This window comes from Carassius gibelio, chromosome A19 (assembly GCF_023724105.1).
Source record: "Carassius gibelio isolate Cgi1373 ecotype wild population from Czech Republic chromosome A19, carGib1.2-hapl.c, whole genome shotgun sequence".
Classification (NCBI taxonomy): Eukaryota; Metazoa; Chordata; class Actinopteri; order Cypriniformes; family Cyprinidae; genus Carassius; species Carassius gibelio.
In genome coordinates this window covers 22,840,245-22,864,728 of record NC_068389.1, presented here as the reverse complement: position 1 = coordinate 22,864,728, position 24,484 = coordinate 22,840,245, and the positions used below count along the sequence as shown (strand labels likewise).

At 36.6% G+C, this 24,484-nt stretch overlaps 5 protein-coding genes across 6 annotated transcripts in view; 2 read left to right on the top strand and 3 right to left on the bottom strand.

The window, feature by feature from the left end:
• Positions 1-5,275, bottom strand: part of LOC127935627 (oxidation resistance protein 1) — a 46,500-nt gene extending 41,225 nt beyond the window's left edge. The window contains exons 1-2 of one of the 2 annotated variants that reach the window (XM_052533699.1): positions 5,143-5,275; positions 1,204-1,291 (exon numbers count right to left, since the gene is read on the bottom strand). In XM_052533699.1, the coding sequence (XP_052389659.1) occupies positions 1,204-1,220 (17 nt within the window). In that variant the 5' untranslated portion in view covers positions 1,221-1,291; positions 5,143-5,275. The remainder of the gene's footprint in view (positions 1-1,203; positions 1,292-5,142) is intronic. The other variant, XM_052533700.1, reaches the window with a different exon arrangement.
• Positions 1,259-9,383, top strand: LOC127934990 (NAD(P)H-hydrate epimerase-like). Its single transcript, XM_052532569.1, has 6 exons — positions 1,259-1,293; positions 7,222-7,330; positions 7,421-7,531; positions 7,652-7,762; positions 8,636-8,777; positions 8,978-9,383. Exons 1-6 carry the CDS (start codon positions 1,259-1,261, stop codon positions 9,169-9,171), a joined length of 702 nt encoding a protein of 233 aa, XP_052388529.1. The 3' UTR covers positions 9,172-9,383.
• A 924-nt stretch (positions 9,384-10,307) lies between these two features.
• LOC127935563 (ras-related protein Rab-25-like) lies at positions 10,308-13,514 on the bottom strand. Its single transcript, XM_052533554.1, has 6 exons — positions 13,481-13,514; positions 12,623-12,724; positions 12,217-12,412; positions 11,496-11,689; positions 11,031-11,111; positions 10,308-10,595 (listed from the first exon to the last, which is right to left on the bottom strand). The coding sequence occupies exons 2-6, from the start codon at positions 12,657-12,659 to the stop codon at positions 10,468-10,470; spliced, it is 636 nt and encodes a 211-aa protein (XP_052389514.1). The 5' UTR covers positions 12,660-12,724; positions 13,481-13,514; the 3' UTR covers positions 10,308-10,467.
• Positions 13,515-17,106, top strand: LOC127935562 (splicing factor 3B subunit 4). Its single transcript, XM_052533553.1, has 5 exons — positions 13,515-13,642; positions 13,977-14,105; positions 14,194-14,736; positions 16,375-16,710; positions 16,787-17,106. Exons 1-5 carry the CDS (start codon positions 13,609-13,611, stop codon positions 16,954-16,956), a joined length of 1,212 nt encoding a protein of 403 aa, XP_052389513.1. The 5' UTR covers positions 13,515-13,608; the 3' UTR covers positions 16,957-17,106.
• Positions 17,107-17,876: 770 nt separating this feature from the next.
• Positions 17,877-24,320, bottom strand: LOC127935561 (GA-binding protein subunit beta-1). Its single transcript, XM_052533552.1, has 8 exons — positions 24,147-24,320; positions 23,042-23,149; positions 21,336-21,503; positions 21,040-21,234; positions 20,812-20,953; positions 20,526-20,693; positions 19,609-19,721; positions 17,877-19,501 (listed from the first exon to the last, which is right to left on the bottom strand). The coding sequence occupies exons 2-8, from the start codon at positions 23,147-23,149 to the stop codon at positions 19,172-19,174; spliced, it is 1,224 nt and encodes a 407-aa protein (XP_052389512.1). The 5' UTR covers positions 24,147-24,320; the 3' UTR covers positions 17,877-19,171.
• Positions 24,321-24,484: the final 164 nt, after the last annotated feature.

Sequence of the window (24,484 nt, the reverse complement as noted above, 5' to 3'; positions counted from 1 at the left end):
AAAAAACACGACCGGCTGGAGGCGTGACGTGTGGGCGGAGCTAAAGAATCACGAGCGCCAGTAGGCTTTTGCGTTGATAGCGTTTGGAAGCTGTGACTCATTATCGTGAGGAAAAAAACCAACCAAAACAAACCATAGCTAACAGTCAGATTCAGCGTATATTTATGATCCAGAATCAGATCCAGAGGCTGAAATTTAACAAGAGCAGCATCAGCAATGACATCTCTATGTGGTATGTACTGAAACTGTATATATTTGCTTAGCGGTTTTGGAAAATGACTAAGTTCCACTTTGTCGTCTTTTTTTTTTAAGCTGTACATGTGGAAAGTGCAGTTTGATGACAACATCACATGTTGTTTACTTGATGTGCTTACGCGCTGATAGCTAAGTTAACAATACAAGAGATATTTGAAGCAGTTTTACTCACCGCCTGCAGTTCAAACACACGATCGTGACCCTTTTTCGTTGGGACTGCATTATCCTTAAGAAATAAACGATGTGCAAATCCGGCGTCAAACTGAGCCTTGTTTTGTAAAACAAGCATCTTCGAAATGCAGGGAACAAACACAAACACTTGCACAACTCCGTTGATGCTCTGTAAAAATAAACTCCATCCACTGGTCCCTTAATGCTGTTTCTCTTTTGGTAATCTGTGCAGGGTTGTCTTGCCCTGGCAACCAAAAACACACTCCTTTTGTGACATTTCGCGACGCTCTCGCTCTGATCAGTGAATGTCTGTTGTGCTCTCAGTGCTCTGCTATAAGGGAGCGCGTGCTCTTCCGGCAGATGTGCCCTTAGGAGCCATATAAGGAAATTCCGCTCCATCTAACGTCACACAGAGCCATACTCGAAAAAAACTTCCTGAAACTTGTGACAAACCGGAAGGAGTTTTTTTGGAACAGAAATACTCTTTCAAACGTACAACTTAATTTTTGAAACTTTGTCCATGTTTATCATGGGAATCCAACTCTTTTACAGTGTAAAAAACTCAGTATGCATGAAATAGCATTTCACCCCCCCTTTAAAGCATGAGCTGCAGTTTTGTTGTCTGCCACTTTAAATGCTTAGGACTTTAGTGTTTTGAAGATATGTTTAGCCCTGTACATACATATACATAATAGTCATGTATGCTTGTTCCAAAAACCAGCACTGATAACAGAGATAAACAAAACTATGCATGTAAAAACACAGTAAACCACTGACCTCTTTGTGCTGAACATTCTGGGTCCTTGTTATCCTGTGTTGGATATATGACACAATGACAGCGATAGGCCAGCTCTATGGAGTGGACCTGTAGGTGGAGAGTAAGGTTACAGGGTTAGGTTCAATCACCATCTTATGGTATCAGGTTTAAAAAGAATCCAAGAAAAAATAACCTCATCTCTGTAAGGAGTGTGACCTGTATGGCTGAGAAAATTACAGCTGACCATCAACAGCCTTGAGCAAAATCTGAGGCAGCTCTGTACTTTCAACAGACAAGGTTTGTTTTCTGCCCACTATAATTACCAACCAGATGGTGTTTCCCAAGGAATTAGCTTGTAGATTTCTTGTCTACGATCTAAGGTTACGTTATTTAACCAAAGTGCAGAAGACGACATGTAAATTAATATTCACTCTTATAAAAACCGTTCCAAAAGGGGGGTTTTGCAGAAATGCCATAGAAGAACCATTTTTGGTTCACCAATAAACCTTTACATGAACGGTTCTAAAAAGAACCATATTTGTCTTGTAAATAACATTTTACATTGTAAAAAACATTTTCCACTATAAATAAACTTTTGTGCAGTGGAAAGTTTCCATGGATGTTAAACGTTCTTATTAAAACCATTGATACACAACCTTTATTTTGAGAGTGTTGTCCACTTTGGCTGATAACACTAGAGCTAACTTTGTCCTAACTCAATTATATTTTCAATAAGAAACCAAGAATCAGCTTTAATAGACCTGCCCTGAATGTTATTAAAATGCTAATTTCTATAAATCCTGTTTTTAATCTCTATCTCTCTCTCTCTCTCTCTCTCCATTTAAATGCATAACAATGAATATATTAATATTCTTAAAATATTTGCAGGCAGCTGCTATAGCACAGGTCTAATTTCAAGACCAGCAAAGACGGGCACTAGCTAGGGTCACAAAACTAATTGTGATTGTCAAAATCTTTGTTAGCTAATGAGATCAGTGGTGAGATAAGACATATGTCAACCAGGCAGAGTGTATCAATAATGTACGAATACAACCTGTGTAAGACGTAGACTGGTAAACCCTCTGCTTTTCTATTAGCCTAAGCGTCAACCTTCCTCAACTACAAAGCATAGGTAAAAATCATTGGTATATCCAAGATTTTAATACATCAACCTGAAAGAGAAGCGTTCAATATCTAGGATGGGATTAAATTGGGAGAGCATGAAAGCAGCGGTCTGTACACAATGAACAGCAGGATAAGAATGGCTTCTGGTCTTTATATTGATAAAATAAAATAAAATGGGTATTGGGGACATTAACTGAGGATAATAATGGTTAACTTTATGAATGGAGATGGATTTTCCTTAATTAATGATGACCTTCTGGCCATCTGGTTTCATTACAGTAAGACGCTGCACCGAAATGACAACGGTAATCGTTGCGCCTGGGATAAAAACAGAACCAGTGCACTGTAATCAAATTGTCCATAACCATGACTAAACACTTAGCATCTCAGGCTAATGCATATAAAATGAATTCACTGTATTACCCTGTATGCATGAAGTCCATTATGGTTTGATTTCTGTCGAGATGGTTTATAGGGGAGTCAAATTTTTGGAAAATGTATGAACTTTGTGACACTGAAAAATCATTATTGAACTGAACTGTATCAGCATTGGACCTAAATGTGATTTGACAATGTATACAAAGTACACACCTTTGCATTGGACTAATCTCTAGTCACTAATGAGCATCATTAATAAGAATCTGGTCCATATAGCACACAACATCAGGGACATACCAAAGTGCGGCACGCTAGATTGGAGGGGACGTGGCCTCTTGGAGAAAATAACAAACAGGCATTACTTAAAGAGTTGAAACCAATCACTCCATTAATGGCAATCATTATTTTTCTTCTTATCCACAGTACAGTTTAGACAAAGGTGGATTAAAAACAAAGCTCTCTCTTTGGTCATTTAAGACCGTATGCTGGGTTTCTTCTAGGAGAGTAGAAGTACTCAATACTTATTATAGAAACATAAGCAAACTCACAGCATATGGATTATTTGCTAGCAGACCAAGTCTTTTTGCTGCACCAATATAATATAGGGAAGAGTGGGATAAACTGTGCCACTTTAACTTCTCTAGGTATGAAGAAATGATATTGAGGTAAACTAACAAGCTAACTGAAATGAATCACATTTCATATGCAGTCTTATTTTGCCACACAAATTCATATCAAATTCAATATCTGTAAAACATTTGTAACAGCACTTGTGACATTAAAATAATTGATGATAACATTTCTAGCAACCACATTAACTTAACCTCTGACACAACAATAAATACTTAGTGTAATCATTTAAATATTAAAGAATTTACATGGTTTTGTTTTGACAGACTAATTATTCACCAACATGTATGAAAAATATTTGAATATATCTGTATACTTAAGAGGTGACAAAATGAATGTAGAAATGTTATTTTGACATGTTAAAAATGTTTTTAATCATAAAAATGCTTTATAACTTTCCTAATGTGCATGTATCAAATCACACGCAGGTGTATATGATGGCCACTTTCTAAATACAAATGGTGAAAATAAAACAATAATGAGTTTGCTAGATTAAATGGACAAAACTCTTACTTTTCTGATTATATAGGTTATGTTTTTAATTTTATTTTAATTCTATGGATAATTCTATGGAATATTTCCACAAATTTCCAGTCTAAATTGACAACTGATTTCAGCACTGGACAGCGACAATGATCCACAACACACAAACATTTACCAAGACTACAATTATATCCATCCACAAATCACATGATTTTCTTTCTCAGTCTTTTACAGATGCTTTTAACAGATGTTTGGATAATCTAAACCATCTGGTCTACATTAAAATCTACTATGGCATCCTAAGAGACAAACATGATTCACTAAAAGCTCTTGTTGGAATACATGATGGCATTATTGAAGTGCAGCAGCCATGACCATGGAAGCACAATAAGCATCTTTATGTAATAAGGCGTATTTACAGCAAAACATGCACCCAGAACTCATCCACAGCTCTGTGCAAACTGCTCTTCAGTCATTTCAGTGGATCTTTAAAGCGTGTGTCTGAGCCAGGCAAACAGGCCGTCATCCCTTTGGTAATTTATAGACAGCAGCTATCCATAGATATAATTCACTGGGTTTTTCCATGGCAGCTTTCCATGAGTGTCCGCCTGGATGTGAAAGCCCTGCTACTCTGAGATCAATCAGTGAGAACATACCAACAGTGATACAGCATCCACAAACTGCTGCTTAATTAAATAATATAATTCTGAGCCACTTTAACTAAAACAGAAAGCATTGTGATGATGTCAGACGATAAAACTAGTACTTTGATATATATATATATATATATATATATATATATATACACACACACACACACACCATGGTATTACGATGATAAAATGGCTTTATATACATTCCATGCAAGATTCAAGGTCATATTGTGTTTAGAACTGCAGAAGGACATGACAGTTTTTTGGTTTGTTTGTTTGTTTTGTTTTGTTTTAACACAGTGATCTTTATCTGGAAACTGAATAATCAGTGTTAATATCACATCGAGTCTTCCACAAAGACACAAACAAACAATAAATAAATAACGGATGTGAACTACGTTACTTTCTGGGTTCCTTATTAACGCGACAATAAATACTCGCATAATAAACAAAACATTAATATAAAACGACATAGTAAAATAAAAAACTTAGTCACTATTGTCACAATTTTCCTCAGAATGTCCTTCCAAAAGTCCGTTATCTTTTTAGACGGTTTGTGCTGTCTTTAGAAAAAAGTCAAGTTCAAGTTAAATTTCCTTTTATGGGAATCCGGTTGTTTAAAATCCAGACACAACAGCTTATTCGTATACTAAATAACAAAACAGTCGTTTGAAATTAATTCGCGCTTACCTTAAGACAGTTAACGCGTCAGCATATCCAGGGAATGTTAAATTCATGTAGTGTTTATGACTATCATACACTCTATCCCAGCATTAGGGTTCTGAGCGCGCTATTAATCACCCGGAACATACCATCACGACCTGAGAAATAGGGGTGTGGGTGCAACCAAAAAGAGACCTGGCATGAGAACAGGGATGTGAAGGCTAAATACGTCACGGATATTTTCCAAGAATCGACAGACAGTATGGAAACATTACATATACATGATATTTAAGAATAAATTAACAGAAAAGGCCAGGAATTATTTCAAAAGGTCCCATATTTTCAAGCATATGTGCAACAACAACAACAACAACAATTATTATTATTATTTACATTTTATTTCATTTTATTTCAATTTGATTCTGACCAAATCATTTTTAACAAAACTACATAGAATTCAGACTGTTATTATGAAAAGCGACTCAAGTTCACTAACCAGGCTATTGTTTATTTACTGTTTTCAGCAGCAGAAGGCTGCAAATATCCTAACTATTTAACCTACTTCTGCATGGTTGTGTCCTTTAATCCTGTAAATATAGTTTTTTCCTCTGTTTTTATTATGGTGGCGGTGTCATGAGCATCTCTTGGTGTTAACGAATGCTACTTAAGCTGTTTGACCTCAATATAGACACACTTTCTAACAGGTTACTGAATGCTTCTGCCTTTTTTTATATTTCTATAAGTGACTCTTCCAGTAATAGTTTTATGACCCGATTATTGCATGTTATACTGTTCTAATATATTATTTCTTATGATTAAGCTGTTTTTGAGTTATGCATTAGTTAAGCATATGTTATATGAATATTGTATATATATTAGCCTACAAATTAATATCATGACTATTTCTATTATTTTCATTATGGTATCACTCTTTAAGCAAAAAAAAAAAAAAATCTCTCTAACATTATTAGCACTGTTGCATGTCAATCATGATTTGTCAGTGGTAAAGTTAGTCCATAATATGATCAAACATTACTGTTTTGAATGTCAGAAATTGTCTCTCTGCCATTTGAGTTTTTCTTAAAAGGTTATTGTTCTTATGGTGGACAAGATCTTAGCTCTAAAGCAGTGTTATTTTAGTGTCATTGTGGTACTATTTTTAATTCGTTTTTATATATCCTTTTGAATTTTAGTTCAAGTTTAAGTAATCGTGTTGTGTTTTTGTCATTTAAAAAAAAAGTATACATATATTTTAGTTAACTATAGTAACCCTTCATTGAAGATGCATTATGTTGCATTGTTTTCCATTAAAATTTGATTTAAAAAATGTACTCACCCTCAGGCCATCCAAGATTGTTGAATGAGATTGAGAATGAGATTGTTCCTACATCAAAACAGATTTTGGGAAATTTAGCATTACATCTCTTCTCACCATTGGATCCACTGCAGTGAATGGGTGCCATCAGAATGAGAGTCCAAACAGCTGATAAAAAACATCACAATAATCCACAAGTAATCCACACCACTCCAGTCCATCAATTAACATATTGTATGTTTGTGAGACACAAATCTTCAAAACTTCACACTTTTCCAGTAAAAAGTCCTTTTGTCCTCTCACATCAAAATCCACAAACCTATTTGTTTAGAACTGTTTTGGACTGTTTGATCTGTGCATACTTCTCTCCTGATTCAGACAAGATGCCTTTTCCATTGGAGAAAATAATATTATGGATAGAGGACTTTTATTTTCGCCAGAAAGAAAAAGATTGAAGTTAAAAATCTCTTAATGATGAATCTGTTTCTTATAAACACACAGCTTTTTGCTTCATAAGACATTCACTGATGGACTAGAGCGGTGTGGATCACTTGTTGGATCATTGTGATGGTTTTTGTGGACTCTTGATCTGACGGCACCCATTCACCACAGAGGATCCATTGGTGAGCAAGTGATGTAATGCTGAATTTTCCAAATCTTGGATGACCTGAGGGTGCATATTTTTTCAACAAATTTTGATGTTTGGGTGAACTATCCCTCCTTTTAAGTGATGTGTGTATTCCCTTAGTTCCTGGCACAAACATAACCATGAATGTTTGTATTTAATTAAGGCAAGAAGAGGCTCAGCACATTGATGAGGAGCTGTTAAATGAGTACAGCTTCAGTGTGGATCAGTTGATGGAGCTGGCCGGTCTGAGCTGTGCCACAGCTGTGTCAAAGGTACATCTGATACTCCATTACCATGCAGAAAGAACCAAATACAGCTATATGGTGCATTATACACATTAAAATCAGTTGTTTGCTCCATAGGGCTATCCTCTGCAATCACTGCTCAAGAGTCCACCTAGGGTTCTGGTGATCTGTGGACCAGGAAATAATGGTGAAGATGGGTTGGTTTGTGCTAGACATCTCAAACTGTTTGTGAGTTCATTTTATAGCTGAAAATAACCTTGCTGCACATATTTAAAATCTCTCCTTCATTAAACCTAATATTTTATGAAGGTTCATTGACTTTATTTATATTGCATGTGAATCTCCCAGGGATATGAACCTTTTGTATTGTACCCAAAGCACCCTTACAAACTGCTGTTCCAGAAACCTACCACCCAGTGTGAGAAGATGGATATATCCTTCCTGACAGAGATGCCTGAGGTACAACACAAACCCCAGAAATCAATACCACATCTTTTACACTGTAGGGGGGCCAGATATTGTATCCCTCATAACGAAGGTTTCTTCTTTTCATTAATATATGATTAAATAATGTGCAAAATGCCCTCCGTGTACTAGCTGTTCATACTTGCACACCCATCTGACAGCTTAATATTATGTATTTTTTATATTTATATTTATATTTTTGTATATGTACACCATGGTTCAACAGTTTGGGGTCAATAGAAGTTTTATTTTTTTAAGAAATCAACTTTCTTATCCAACATGGATGCGTTAAATTGCTCAAGTGTGACTTTAAAGATTTACCCACAGAAATATGAAGCACCACAACTGTTTTCAACGTTGATAATAATAAGAAATGTTTCTTGAGCACCAAATCAGCATATTAGAATGATTTCTGAAGGATCTTGTGACACTGAAGATTGGAGAAATGATGCTGAACACTTAGGCTTTGCATCACAGGAATAAGTTACATTTTAAAATATGTTAAAATAGAAAACATTTATTTGATATTGTTATATTTCACAATATTGTTTTTGACTTTGAGAAACATTAAAGTGCCCCTATTATGGGTAATGAAAGGTTCATATTTGGTTTTGGGTGTCACAAACAACAGGTTGACATGCATGTAAGGTCAAAAAACATTATTATTGTATTATAATATGCATTTATTTTTACCTTACTTGCTCAATGACTCCAAAACAATTCACTCATCGGTTCATTTTTCCAAACCCCTCATTTGCATGACCCTAATCTGCAGTGATTGGTCCAATTGGTCTTGTGAGTGTGTTGTTGTGTTGTTTACAGCATTACCAGAGAAACCGCTGATTCTGCTCCTCATGCTGTCTTTAGGTTGATGTGATTGATGAAGTGTATAATTTGGTTGTGGACGCCATCTTTGGATTCAGCTTTAAGGGTTCGGTGCGAGAGCCATTTGGCGACATCCTCTCCCAACTAAAGAAAATCACTGTGCCCATTGCTAGCATTGACATACCTTAAGAACACACACACATCACAATGTGCAAGAAAGAATCTCTTATTGAATTGCAATATAAGCATTCAGTAGAAAATAATGTTTTAGGTGTTATGCATTAGCATTTATGAGCCAAGAGCATTTTTGTATTGTTTAAAATGCATGGTAATAGTAAGTCATCTAGTTTATCTTGTGACAAATTATGTGTCATTTCTTCCACTCTTTAGGTTGGTATGTGGAGAACGGCTGTCCTGATGGGATTCAGCCTGACATGCTCATCTCCCTCACAGCCCCTGAGAAAGCAGCCAATCACTACCACTTCCTGGGAGGACGATTCGTTGCTCATGCACTTGAGAAGTTCCAGCTGAATCTGCCTCTATACACAGACACTGACTATGTGTATCGGCTGAACTGAGCATTAGGCCCTTTATGACTTTTTTGTGTCACTAATCAACAAAACAAAAAAACACCATGTGTTATAGCTTTGATTTACTACTCTTTATACTTCTTCCACTTTCATGTAATGAGCAGATATAGAATTGATTAATCAGCATCAGTTACAAATTCAGAAACTCCTTATTGCAAAGCATTGTTACAGAATGTTTCAAAGGAATCACTCGAATTAGTTAGGTATAAATTTATAAAAAAACATTTTTTTAACAATGTTAAACTATATTTACATTTATATTAAAAATGGTAATTAAAATAAATAAATAAAATATATATTTTATTAAAGTTTTAGATGGTTATGGATTTAATGACTAAGCCTGAATAATTACTGCATTATTGGTTAGTGTTTAAATATATTAATGTTGGAAATGGAAATGTATAACATTTTTAGATGGCATAAAATTAAATAAATAAATAAAGCTATAGTTGTATGTGAATTAATATTTTTATAGACCAACAAGTCGGCACACACTTGGGCAGATGTGTAGAGCAAAGAACTGAAGGCCCACACGTTGATGTAGCTTTCATAAAATTCCCTATATTTATTAAAACAGCACCTTTTTGTGCCCGAATAAGGTCTTAAGACTAAATATTGCTGTTTCAGTTAATATAATGAATTTTGCAAGTGGCAGCATGCAGTGTACAGGGCTTTTTCCTGTTTCTATAATGAATATTAAATTATTTGCTTGCATGAAAGAACTAAGATCTCACCCTTTTGGAAAATAAATGAAGAAAAATTAAATTGCAAATATATAAACAATCCATAAACCATAGATTCCTTCCATGAGAAATGTATAACTGTAAAAAGACATTCTACACTGTGTACTTTCCACGTATCATAGATCAGTCCCAAATATTATTTACTCTGTTGTAAAGACTGAGGAGTTTATATTTTTATCTATAATTTATAGACCCGAAGTCTGTACTGAAATATAATTTTTTTTCATTTCACACCATATAAATAGCTTTATAATACAGCACAACCGTTTGTGTTTCATCCAAAGTAATTTACATTCATGTCATAATTATCTTAATTTTACATTTTCAGTTCCAATTGTTTACATCTTTAAAAGTAAGAAACAAGCAACAAAACAATAATGCTAAAAAACGCTGGTCCCCTCTTTATTTTGCTCACTGATAAGACTTCCAGTGAGGGTCAAGCATGAAGAAATGCCTCCGTGCAGGTACGATGGGATCCATGTCACAGGTAAATGTCTTTGTTTTGCTCTTGATGCCTTTGTCTGGATGTTTATTCATCTGTTCAGGAGCTTTTACAGCAGGACCGTCTCTCCTCATTAAACTCTCTGGAGGGGCCCAGAGCTTGACCCAGAGTCACTGCGCTGATCGAACCTCTGGTGACCTCTTTACTAGCAACCTTCTTGTGTATTTCTGATGGAGGAAACATAAATGAACATTGTCTTCATGCTTTTAAAGTCAGATAAAGTCAAGAATATTTACTTGTCCTATCTACTAGTGGCCAAAATTTTGGAATAATTAGTATTTTTTTTAATGATTTTGAAAGACGTCTCTTATGCTCAATAGGGCTCCATTTATTTGATAATGTTGTGAGATATTATAACTATTTCTATTTGAATATATTTTAAAATGTAATTTATTCCTGTAAATTCAGCAATCATTACTCCAGTCTTCAGAGTCACATGATCCGTCAGAAATCATTCTAATATGCCGATTTGCTTCTCAAATATTTATGATGCTTACTAAATATCATAAGCCATCTTAATTAATCCAAACTTTTGGCTGCCAGTGTAAATCTCAAAAAATGATGTTATATAATCAGTAACTAGAAGTGAAAAGAAAACTCACCTGTTAGAACTTCAAGAAAGGCAGATTCAACATTAGTTGACTCTAATGCGGAGGTCTCCATAAAAAGCAAACCTTTGGACTCTGTTTTATCATAAATAAAAAAACAATACTTTTAAAAATTAATGGTTAATCATTTAACATAACATATAACATGAGTATGTCTTAAAGGCAAAGCTAATTCAAAAACGAAAATTCTTACACTCATGTTGTTCTAATCTAAACCTTTCTGTTTTCTGCAAACAAAAAAGGAAATATATTGAAGAATCTAAACAATATTAGATCCCACTGACTTTAATTGTATATATATGTATATATATATATATTGTTTTTTGTGTTCTGCAGAAAGAAGAAAGTCACAAAGGTTTGGAACAACATAAGGGTGAGTAAATGATGACACAATTTTGGATAACTTTCTCTTTAAGGGTTAAAATGTCTGAAACAAAGAGTTATGAAATGCATTGACACCTGCAAAGACCTTAGCCTCCTCTGTTGGCACAGTGCGTACATTTCCCAGGTCACTTTTATTTCCCACAAGCATGACTACTATATGAGGATCAGCGTGGTCATACAGTTCCTTCAGCCATCGCTCGACGTTCTCATACGTCAGGTGTTTGGTGATGTCATAAACCAGCAGCGCACCCACGGCTCCCCTGTAATACCTACAAGAGACAAAAACCACTCATTACATATGCAGAAACGGGGTGGATATTGGCTCAAATCGTGCTTTGTGATCCAATATTTTGTTTAGAGTGATGAGAAAGGTCCTTTTTTAATAATCATAACCTATCATTACTCATTACTTTTCACAGGTATTCAATTACAATAACATTTAAAAGGTTGGAGTCAGTACATTTTTAAGAAGTTAATACTTTTATTCAGCAAGAATGTATTAAACTGATTAAAAGTGACAGTAAAGAAATGTACAATATAATAAAAATGTAATTTCAAATAAATTTTGAACTTTCTATTCAGACATATACTTATAACTGTTTTTACTTTTGTACTGTTATATTTTTAATTATTGCCCAGGTAAAATAAAAAGGAGTGGTTCTGGGTGTGATGCTAAATCATCACTACAAATTCCACAGCCAGCATTATCTTAAATAAGGATTCATACATAGAACATACATAGATCAGATATATCCTTGTGGACAAATATTTGGAGCTAAGGAAATGAGTGACTTACGCTGAGGTAATCGCCCTGTAGCGCTCTAGACCTGCAGTGTCCCAGATCTGGGCCTTGATGGTAATGCTATCCACTTGAATGGAGCGAGTGCTGAATTCCACCCCAATGGTTGTACGGCTGTCATGATTGAACTCGTTTTTGGTAAATCTTGACAGTAGGTTGCTCTTTCCAACCCCTGATTCCCCAATTAAAACCACTGAAAGACAACAAAAACCTTGTAGCTCACATTCATTAACTGACTTTTTCTTCTAATTCACAAAATTAATCAAATGCATGCCTCTAATAGAAACATAGGAAAAGAGGGTGACAAGACAAAATGACATGCTAAAGATTATTATCATCATCAACCAGACCGTAAAAACTGTCTGGGATAAAAATGCTCTCCAGTCGAATGACTAAAACTTACCTTTGAAGACAAAGTTGTAGGCTAAATCTGTCCCCATGTTCAACCCTAGCAGTTATGTCTCAGTCTGTATTTAGTGCTTACGTGTTACTAGATCAAAATCCACTGGGAGGAGAAAAGCAGATGGTCAAGTTTCTGAAAAGGTTTATCGATCCATTCTTATGCAGGTCTAAAGGCAGATTCTACACGGCTAGACTCTTCTTTGAGACAGTTTGGGCGGAGGAGCAGGTGAAACAGGTAGAACCACTGACACACACTGGGAGTGACTTCACACTCTTGCACAAAACTGTTAAATCACAATTCTTTTTTCAATACAACAGTACATGCATCCAGTTTGACATACAGCTGAGTCATAAAACTAGCTGTCCTGCATCAACAAACCTGTCACATTCACAACTGACAGGTGCAGTTACTGTAAACATAAAATAAAGAGGGTTCACTTAATATGCCATGACATATAAGCAAGGATGTCCTATCTGAATACGAAAGCTTTGAATGAAAATGCAGATTTACTTTATTTTGATGAAAATGTACCTGTGTGGGCTCATGTTAGACTGGTACATCACACCTCTGCTGTCCATGCAGCATTTGCATGTCAGTATTTTTGCATATTATTGGGTATCTACAGCTCATTTTTATATTAATAAACTGCATGTTTGATTTTAAGGACTGTTTTGTTACTTTTGTATGATAAACAACGTGTCACTGTGTGTATTGGGTTGACACAGACGTCCTGTCAGTGTACAAACTAGGTTCTGAAACACTGTTTTACCACTGCTCTAACTCATTGCTTAAGCAATATTAAGAGAAAAGTAATTTCATTACACAAAAAAAAGAGCAAAGAACTAAACAGCCACAAACCGTGACGGTTCATCCTCCTGTCCTGCGGGCGGCAGCACTGCGCCCATGAGGCGCTGACGTGTTTTATTGAATCGCGAATCTCTACAGAAGAAAACGAATCACTTCCGTTAGCACGCGCCGGGTTCAACATGGCGGCGGGCCCGATTTCAGAACGAAATCAAGGTAAATTTGATAAAAATAAATTCGTATGAATACTTTAATGCACTGTATTTAAGACAGTTAACGTATCGCATAACTATGGAAAGATTTAAAATTTTCATATATATTCTCGATTAGCCTTCCATTCTTTCAAAAATGCTTGCTAAAACCAAATAACAAAGACCAGTTTTGGGTTTTATTTAGATTGAGTGTGTCAGAGTAATATAATATATGTGTATACATATTATTATTAGTAGAAACAATCAGCAAAATGTGTATTTTATTTTATACTTGCCTTATCTTTGTGTCCATTATCTCCATTGCAGTAGTTTTCATGTTTATTTCTTTATGATTTCAGATGCCACTGTATATGTGGGAGGTCTTGATGAGAAGGTCTCTGAACCTTTGTTATGGGAGCTTTTCCTGCAAGCTGGTCCTGTTGTAAACACACACATGCCCAAAGACAGGGTGACAGGACAGCATCAGGGTGAGTTCACTTATTTCTGAGCCTTTAGAGAGAGAGAAAAAAACATTTTGCTTGATTTTAAGTTTATATCTCTCTCTCTATTCTGCAGGTTATGGCTTTGTGGAGTTCCTCAGCGAAGAGGATGCAGACTACGCTATAAAGATCATGAATATGATCAAGCTTTACGGCAAACCCATCCGAGTCAACAAGGCTTCAGCACACAACAAGAACCTCGACGTCGGCGCCAACATTTTCATCGGCAACTTAGACCCTGAAATCGACGAGAAACTGCTTTATGACACTTTCAGCGCTTTTGGCGTGATCCTTCAGACGCCAAAGATCATGCGAGATCCGGACACTGGTAACTCAAAGGGTTACGCTTTCATCAACTATGCCAGTTTTGATGCCTCCGACGCAGCTATCGAGGCCATGAACGGCCAGTATCTCTGCAACCGGCCCATCACTGTTTCATACGCCTTTAAGAAAGACTCAAAAGGCGAGAGGCACGGCTCGGCTGCAGAGCGCCTCCTGGCCGCCCAGAATCCACTTTCACAGGCCGATCGTCCCCATCAGCTTTTCGCAGACGCTCCACCAGCTCCCACCCTTTCTACACCGGTCCTGACCGCCCTCGGAGCAGGGATTCCTATTCCAGGTTAGTTGAAGGGATAGTAGACCTTATTCGGGCACATTTAATTATTCTCATGTTGTTCCAAACCCATAAGACTTTGGTTCGTCTGTGAAACACACAGTTTTTATGAAACCTGAGAGGTTTTGGCCTGTCACTGAAAGTCAAGTCACCTTTATTTATATAGTGCTTGATACAATACAGATTGTTTCAAAGCAGCTTCACGATACAACCCTCTACGCACACCTTGGCAATATAATCGCCATTGGCTAGTAAAAATTTTAGTTTACTCGCCAGACTGATATACTATTTTACACACACACACACACATATGATTCCAGTTAGCTTATATTTGTAAAATGGCACAACTTCTTAAATCTTAGCTTCTTAACCGGTCAGTCAAGCATTATATAATGGTATTAAGAACTATTTAATGATAGAGCAACTTTAGTGATTAGAACAAAACTTGATAACCATGTATGAATGCATATTTGCCATTTTAACTGAACTTAAGACTGGTGGTGATGCTTAAGATATTTTTGGTCATTGAGGGTTTCTGTAAAAATAAAAAAAAGTAATACAAAATATTAATTATTATTAAAAGATAATACTACTACTAACTATGCACTATGGATTGATGAGCTGCTGGATTTGTGAATAGTAATCATGTTGTCTGCGGGATGGTAATAGATCAGGGCCAGCCAATGAAATTGCCATTTGCGCATTAGCTCCGCGCGCTACCGGAGAAACCGGCATATCTTCTGCTTGTTCTAAAAAGTTGAATAATTCCAAATGAACTCCATTTTGACAGGAGAAGACAACAAAGAATATAGTTTACATGTAGCGTGGATTCAGCGTGGTTCTCTCGCTCTCTCTCTTTTCATGTGTGAGAGAGAGCACTATCAACAAAACGACGGCGAGTAGTGCGCCTTCACACAGAGTTTACAGTTCATCAAATACAGATACATTGAGATGAACTGAAAAGTTCAGATCGCTTGATGGAGAGACGGTTGCGGTATTGAACAGAAAAAGGACAATCAATGATGCACAATACTTCAAATGAGACAAGTTATTCTGTAAAAGAGCTCTAAAAAGACAATAGTGTCAATAGTGTTGCTTCAGTTCAATAACAGTCTAATGTTAGTAGAAAAGAAGCTTTACACAAGGCAGTTTTGAGCCAATTTAATGTTGATTCAGTTTAGTGCTGTAACGCCGTCGATGCTGAAACATTTGTCAGTTATAAAACAAATTTGTTTCATCTGTAAATTAGCTATGATTGAATGATTGTTTCGATCTTTGTTTAGCTTCAAAGCCTAATTCAAATCTGGTCATAATATAAAGTGATCATAGCTTTTGTGAAGACTTGGAATAAACAGCTTGATTCCTTTTATGAAGCATTTAAATAAACGTTTTGGGTCTTTTATGTTTTGATTAACCAGACTTTCAATGGAGGGACAGAAACCTCACAGGTTTTATGAAAAATATCTTAATATCTTCAGTCTTGTGGGTTTGGAATGACATGAGGGTGATTAAACAATAACAGAATTTTCATTTTTTGTTTAAACTAGCCCTTTAATGTAAGTATCTTGGAACAAATATGTTTCCTCTTATTACAGCTACAATAATAATAAAAATAAATATGTGTGTGATTTATTGCTCTTGCAGGAATGCCACCTCCTGGTGCTTTTCCACCTGTTCCTCCTCCTGGCACAATGCCTCATGGGATGCCACCCAATATGCCCATGCTTCCTGCACCAGGTACTCCTGCATCACAGGCTGGCGGCGGAGGACACCCGCCGGGACCACCGCCCTTCCATCCCGCAGGAATGAATCCACCAGGAATGCCTCCCATGCCGATGCCTCCATCAGGACCTCCAGGAATGGGGCATCCTCCACCTGGCCCACCTGGATCTTCACAACCAAGAGCGCCACCTCCACCCGGCATGCCTCCTCCTCCACCCATGGGTGTCCCTCCCAGAGGACCGTTCGGTCCCCCAATGGGTACGTGTGTGAAAAAGTGCCTCGTATAGCTTTTAAATGTAATCTCTTAAGCAATAATTCTTGTCCTTTTTTACAGGTCCACCAATGCATCCAGGTATGAGGGGACCTCCTCCGCCAATGCCACCTCCAGGTTATGGTGCTGGCCCACCCAGACCCCCGCCCTTCGGCTTTCAGAGAGGGCCTCCCTTGCCGCCACATCCTCCGGCACCACTGAGGGGTCCAGTGAGAGCACCAATGCCTCCCTAAAACCTAATGTGGAGACCTTTTTGAAAGCTTTGTCATTTTTAATTTACATCCTGTACTTTGATAGATGGATCTCGTTTCTTTGTATACTGATTTCTTAATTTTGGTCAATGTATCTATTCAGAATTAGCGAGAATAAACATTTTTATAGAACTGTGTCATTTTATTTATTTTTTTAGATTTGAAGTACTGTTTTATGTACAGTGAAAGTGACATGACATACAGCCAAGTATGGTAACCCATACTCGGAGTTCATGCTCTGCATTTAACCCATCCAAAGTGCACACACACAGCAGTGAACACACACACACACACTGTGAATACACACCCGAAGCAGTGGACAGCCATTTATGCTGCGGGACCCGGGGAACAGTTGGGGGTTCAGTGCCTTGCTCAAGGGCATCTCAGTTGTGGTATTGCCTGCCTGAGCAACCTTTAGATTATGAGTTCAAATCTCCAACCATTACGCCATGACTTCTGAACTTTCTATTAAACAATGAATCCTGAAACCGTGTCAGGGTTTCCACAAAAATGTTAAGCAGCACAACTGTTTTCAGAAAACAGCACAAAATCAGAAAGGTTTCTGAAGGACCATGTGTCAGTGAAGATGGGAGTAACGATGCTGAAAATTCAGCTCTGCGTCACAGAAATAAATGACTTTTTAAAATATATTAACTTTATTAATCTTTATAGAAAGATTTACTTTAAATTGTATTCTTACACAAAGTCACAGTTTTATTGTATTTGATCAAATAAACAAAGCCTTGGTGAGCAGAAGAGACTTCAGATCAACATTAACATGAAAAGAAATCGGATTCTGTCTTGAGAAATCACACACTCATTTAATGTCATGATGTGCACAATGTTCTTTTACTGGGTTGTTTGTAACCTGAGCAACAGAAAATGTGCACAGAAGCCACGAATTGATCATTATAATATTTTTAATCAAAAATAAGTCAAAAGCTTTATACATCACTTAAGCACATAACACAAGTGGGGGGAAACACTAAGCTCAAGATTTTGCATTTACACCACTGTAGCTCCATAAACTGTAGTGCCAGTATATTACTGTGTGAGGATGGTTTTGTCTAAAAAGAGAAACATTCATCATTTTATGAATGGTTAAAAAGGGCAAATAATTACATAATTCCTTTGCGAGAAGTTTATGCATCTCAGCTGCTTAAAACTGACCATTTCTGCTGAGGTTACTACATTTACATCCTTGACAAACATCACTTACTACCACTATATTCTGTTTTATAGACAACATTGGATTACATTTAAATCACTTCGGATCTTGCCATCTATTGAAGATATCAGTAGGTCAGATACTCATGCACCTCAGAAACCACTCAGTTTTTCATAACTCAGGGAGGGCACAATTATGCATTTTAACATACGAAACCCTGACACTGAATTTAACTTTTTACATTTGTGAAAGATTTTTTCTCTGTCACTTTGCACAAGGGCTCTCAATTTAAAATTCAAAGTAATTAAACATACACAGGCAGAGATAGAGAAAAAACGAAAAGAAAATATGATACACAAGGAATGTGAGTTAATTGTTAAATGAATGGGAATTATGCTTTATACCCACTGAAACAAATACCATATATGCAATAATTAATGTAGAATCGTTAATGAGTGAAACTAAACATGTCCAAAGGCACTTTTAATTAACCTATATACCTTTTAAATCACCCTACAGGGAAAAAAAATTAAATAATTGACTACAAATTCATGAAATTGGTGCAATTTTTTTACATCCAATGCATAGAACACGACACTGCTGCATTCTGAGATGAAGTTTCATGGTTTAATTTCAGAAGCAATGAAACTAATAGTCTGAATAAGGCAGCTACATTTCTAGGGGATCTCAAAAAACATACAGTTTGCAAAGTTTCATCCTGAGTGATACTGTTTTGAAGAACCCCATCTAGGACAAATCAGGGGTGACCACTTTTAAGGACACTACAGATACAGACTCCCAGAAACAATTATTTTCCCTGGTCATGCGCGCGTGTGTGTGAGTGTGTGCATATGATGCACATTGTGGTTGTTTCTTTGTGAACTTTCATTTGAAGCAAGAAACATTAACCTGAACCGAACAAGGAAATAAATTACAAAAAGGACTTAACTGCAAAAAAAATCTAAACGAACCAAAGCAAAACCGTGCTGATGCACTCTTTGGTTGCTTGAGCACTGAGTCCACGCTCTTTTATGAAATGACCTCCGTGTGACCTGCCGTGGCTTCCACTAAAGTGATCTGCTCATCCGCAGAGTCGATCTCTTCTGTTTTGATGACTACGCCACCATCTGAAAACATGACTACTTCCTCTTCTGCCTCCGTTGTTTCTTCAAAACTAACCTCTTCCTGCACAAACACGACTTGCTCCTGGTCCAGGGCTGTGGTGCCGTTGGTCTGTCCGTTTTCCATGGCTTCCAGTTTCATGCGGTACCCCTCTGCTTCCTGCTCTTTGCAGAGCAACTGCTGACGATAGGACTGCGCTTTTCTGTTGGCTTCCTGTAACTGCCACTGGAGATGCTCCTGGAGATTAAAGAAAGATGATGAAGATCAAGATGGAGTGGGGTGATTTTGTTTTCTACATCTGGAGGTTTGCTCTTAGGGTGTTTTTTACATTTAGTTACACTCACTGTTTCACTGGTCTCTGCATTATTGGATGAAACTTCGATTTTCCTTTTACGGGCCGGAGGTTCAGAGTCATCTACCACTTCCTCTGTGATTTGATTGGCTGGAACTGCCAATACTAATAAAAAAAAAGAGGAACACCTTTAATTAAAGGAAGTACAAGACTACAGTGAATATATACTGCATCTGAAAAAAAGGTAAGAAAAAATTAAAACATTAAAAATAAAGAAATTAATACCTTTATTTAGCATGGATGCATTTATTTGATCAAAAGTGACTGCAAATTACTTTTATATTGTTACAAAAAAAAAAGGGTTTCAAATGCTGTTCTTTTATACTTTCTTATTATGAAGGAATCCTTAAAAAATGATTTATTTTATTTTTTATAATAATAAATATGTATTTGATACATTGTGTATAGACTGGAGTAAGGGCAGCTTTACCATCACAGGAATTAATTACATTTGAAAATATATTCAAATAGAAAATAGTTATTTGAAATAAATTAATGCAGCTTTGAAGAGTATACAATGTCATTTTAGTGACATTGTATACTCACAATAAAAAAAAGAAAATCTAATACTGTATTTTTTTTCCTCTGTAAATATTACCTTTATTCTTAAAATATGAAGAGTTTATTCTTGTATTGTTATGACTTTATTCTGGTAATTTTGAAAAAAAAAGAAAAAAAAAAGAGTTTAATCTCACATTGCTATTACTTTATTCTAAGAAATTGTATTTTATTCTAAAATTATTTTGACTTTATTCTCGGAATCTTGATTTAGATAGATAGATAGCACTAAATTGCTGTCATAAGAGAACTTTTTGAAATAGGAAACATTTACGGACCCCAAATTAGAATCTAAAACTGTAACATTGAGAAGTTCTCTCCAAAATCTAAAATAAGAAAAGTTAGTCATACCTTGTCGTCCATCCTGCATTGTGACAAAGAATGGCTGGCCGAGTCCATTTGTCTGCAGATTTCCATGTTGGTCTGTTAATATGGTTATGACCCTCTGACCTGATTCATTCACCACTTGCTGGATACTCGAGTCCAACGCACTGACAGCAATGGCCTCCTCTGTGTCACCTAACCATAAAGGGAAAAACAGAAACCAAAAAGCAGCTGTTGGTTTAATGACTATTTAAGAACAGAAAATACTCATCAGAGTTCATACTGCTTCATTCCATATCTGTACTTATCATACCCGAGTTGGTTTTGATCAAGTCACTGAGGTTGACGACTCCCCCTTGGATGTTTGGGACGCCCTGAATGATGAACTGTGGGGTGGAGCTGCCGTTCATGATTGACGCTTCGGCATTCCTGTTCACCTGATTCTGCATTCCCTCCTGAAACACACAAAGAGGATCAGTCATCTTTAACATTTCCTAAACCATTCTCTAATATTTTTCAGTTTTCCATGAACATGACAAACCTGTAGCAGTTGCACAAGTTCAGCGTGCTGTATGTCGACAGCGATATCAAAAGCTGATTTGTCAAACTTGCTGAGGGCATGTACGTCAGCGCCATGTTTGACCAACAGCTCTGCGACGTTGTGATGGCCGTGCTGGGCTGCCCAGTGAAGAGCCGTCATCTTCAACATGTCTTTGGCATTGATATCGGCACCACTCTGAAACATTTAAGAGACTTGTATCAGTCTCCTCAGTGGACAAACTGAGATTATTTTCAGCACATTATAAAAAGCATTACAAAAGACGAGCATTGTCTTACCCTGATTAATAAATCCACAATGACCTCATGGCCCTCTGTGGCTGCCATGTGCAGAGGGGTCCTGTCTACTTTGGTTCGGGCATCTCTGCTGACACCCGCCCTCAGGAGCACTTCCGCAGTAGAGTAATGACCATGCTGGGCTGCTAAATGTAATGGAGATGTTCCAAGCTGCAAAAAAAAAAAAAAAAAAAAGTTAAGAGTCAACCAAATGAAAACAGCCCAAATTAATTAGTAGGCTTGTGTATGTGTACACAGGGATTGCAACTGCACATAATTCTACTGATTCCTGCCGCAAACATTTCAGCGTGAACAGATAACGGAACGTATCATTTGCACATGCTTTTGAGTCTCAATTCAAGTGCTCAATTCAGTACTCTGTGAGACCTCTTTCTGCGAGCTCACACCCAAAGCGTGCGCACATAGAGCCGCATCTGAGAGCACACGAATACAGAATGAAGATGTGTTGCACCTTATTGCACATAAATGGCCAAATGCATACAAAATCATGTCAAAGTAGCCGTCTTGATGAGTATTCACCTATAACAGGCAATTTATACTAAACATTGTTGGTATACTGATACTAAGTGAATGTAAACAGTTGAGAAACAGAACTTACAGTTAGATCCGTCTTAAAGAGACAGCAACCCAAATAAACCTGCAGTTGTCTGTCATTAATATTCATTTATACATTGAATACTAAGCAGTGTTATTTTAAAGTTAAACAGATTATGCAGTTTCTTTGGTATTTCTGTACCTTAATATTACTGTTATACCTATCTGAAAAACTTAAAGCACAGTTAATTTTAGTTGTATCTTATTATTGTATTGGTTTGTGCCATTGCTTTGTCATTTAGACATTCTTATTACTGACTGTTTACTTTTCAGAGAAATTCAATTCAGAGTTTGAAATCAAAATTATTTTACGTATCTTCCTCACAATATAAATATGAATCAACATCATTATAAATTGTAAAACACAAATACACTGGGTAACAAAATATTTAGGTTGGATGACTGTAGTAAAAAAATACCCTAACTCTCCCCTAAAATTTAAAAAATCACCCCCATAAAAGCCACCTAAAGGGGGAATTCCTCCAATTTTCCAAAACAAAATTCAGGCACCGAGTATGTATCTTTGCAGCTAAATTTTAGCTGGGAATATGACTTTTCCAGGCTTGAAAAAACAAAACAAAAAACGAACAACAACTCAGATATTTCAAAGTTTTCTAAATATCATATGCATTAATGGAGGCCATAAAAATGTAGCAAATGTAATAGGATTGGTCTACACTGTACAAGCACAGAATTTGGATGGGGAGGGGAGAGATCTATTTTCATTAAAGGACATTGTATTATCTGTACAATGTCAATGCAACAAATATGGTATAATTCCCTTCATATTCTACATGAAGGTTTTATGAAGGTAAATAAGATTTTTTAAATATGTTGATTTGTTCTCTAAATGTAAGTGTCTAGTAGCAACACTTCAACATTTGAAAATACAACTTCTAATAGATCTCAGTTACATTTTTAATTCATTTTACGAAAAAACCCTGCAGGTAGTTTTTGTAGTAATGCCTTGTAAAGCACTGCCATTGTAAACTGCCACATGCAAACAATGTCAACAACCATTTTTCTCTTGTCTCTTGTGAAGTCTTAAGCCTATAGGTATATTAACTCATAAAATTATTAATAACATGACCCACCCAGTCTGTAGTGAACGGAGCTCCGTTGGCCATCAGCGTCCTGACCTCATCATCATGACCGTTCCGAGCTGCTTCTAGAAGACGCTTTCCCAAATCCACCAACGACATCTAGGCAAAGACAGACATTAATATACATGTGTATATATTTACATTTAATCATTTAGCAGGTGCTTTTATCCAAAGCGACTTACAAATGAGAACAACAGAAGCAACCAGACCAACAAGATAACAACAACAGTATACAAGTGCCATGACAAGTCTCAGTTAGTCTAGTATAGAACAGGTAGCCAGGTTTTTTTTCCCCAAGAATATGATAGACAAGGAAAGAAAAGGTGTTAGTATTAGATGGTTATATGTGTGTGTGTGTGTGTGTGTGTGTGTGTGTATGCCACAATGGGATTATTATATGAAGATGATGTCTGTGCATAATTTAAGACTGGGTTAAATTGATCTGCCATTGACCAATAATATGCGTAAAGCCACAACTTCATTTCAAATTATGTAGATTGACCAAATATAAATTTGACTTGTAATGTGAGATGTGTAGCAAATTAATAGAGTACAGTTATCAAAAAATAATAATAGTGACCTATATTTTTAGACAGATTTCATTCACATTTCAAAATCTAACAATGTCGTCTTTAAAAACTCCCAACTCCGACTAACCTATTTGCAATCGGTCCAGAATCTATCGTGCACAGATTTCGACGTGCCGTTTGCGTTTATTTTTCACAGGATGTTTAAAAACACATAAACTAGAGCAGTAAACAGCAGAGCAATGTATTTGTAAGTAAACAAGCTGATATTCAAAAAAAGTGACTAAATGAACAACAGCTTTCCTGCCCATATCATTAGAAAATTAGTTAAGGAAACCGACAGAAATAACAGAGAGCGTATGAATCTTATCAAAACAAATCCTTAAGAACTCATACATAAAAACACATGAAATGCATCAGTGGGTGGACATCTAACGGTGGTTTTAAAGCTCGTATTTTACATGTTAAACTCGTGTGCCATGTGGAGTCAAATCTAGAGCCGAGCTGATACGCACATCCTCCATCTGCGCCACAAACAAACTGATGAGATCTGGGTATAGTGAACTTACCTTTATACCCTGTCTGTTGGACGTATATTGGGTGATATTAAAGCACTATATAGTTCTCTCCGCTGTATTTCTAAACTGGCTGAACAACATAAACATGTCTGTGCGTTTAAAGCGCATTCAGATATGGCGGCTGCTTTAACCCCGGAAATAAAAGCGAGCCGTTCAGACCCAGTGGAGGTGTCTCAAAACCTAGTATGCTGCCTAAACAAACAGCATGCTTTGGCCTACTAGATGCGGTTTAACCCCATAAATCTAGCACGAGCCTATGATGCTCAAGATCCTGACTATAGTCAGCTCACTTGGTTTTGAGACACAATCTACTATTCAACTGTACTATA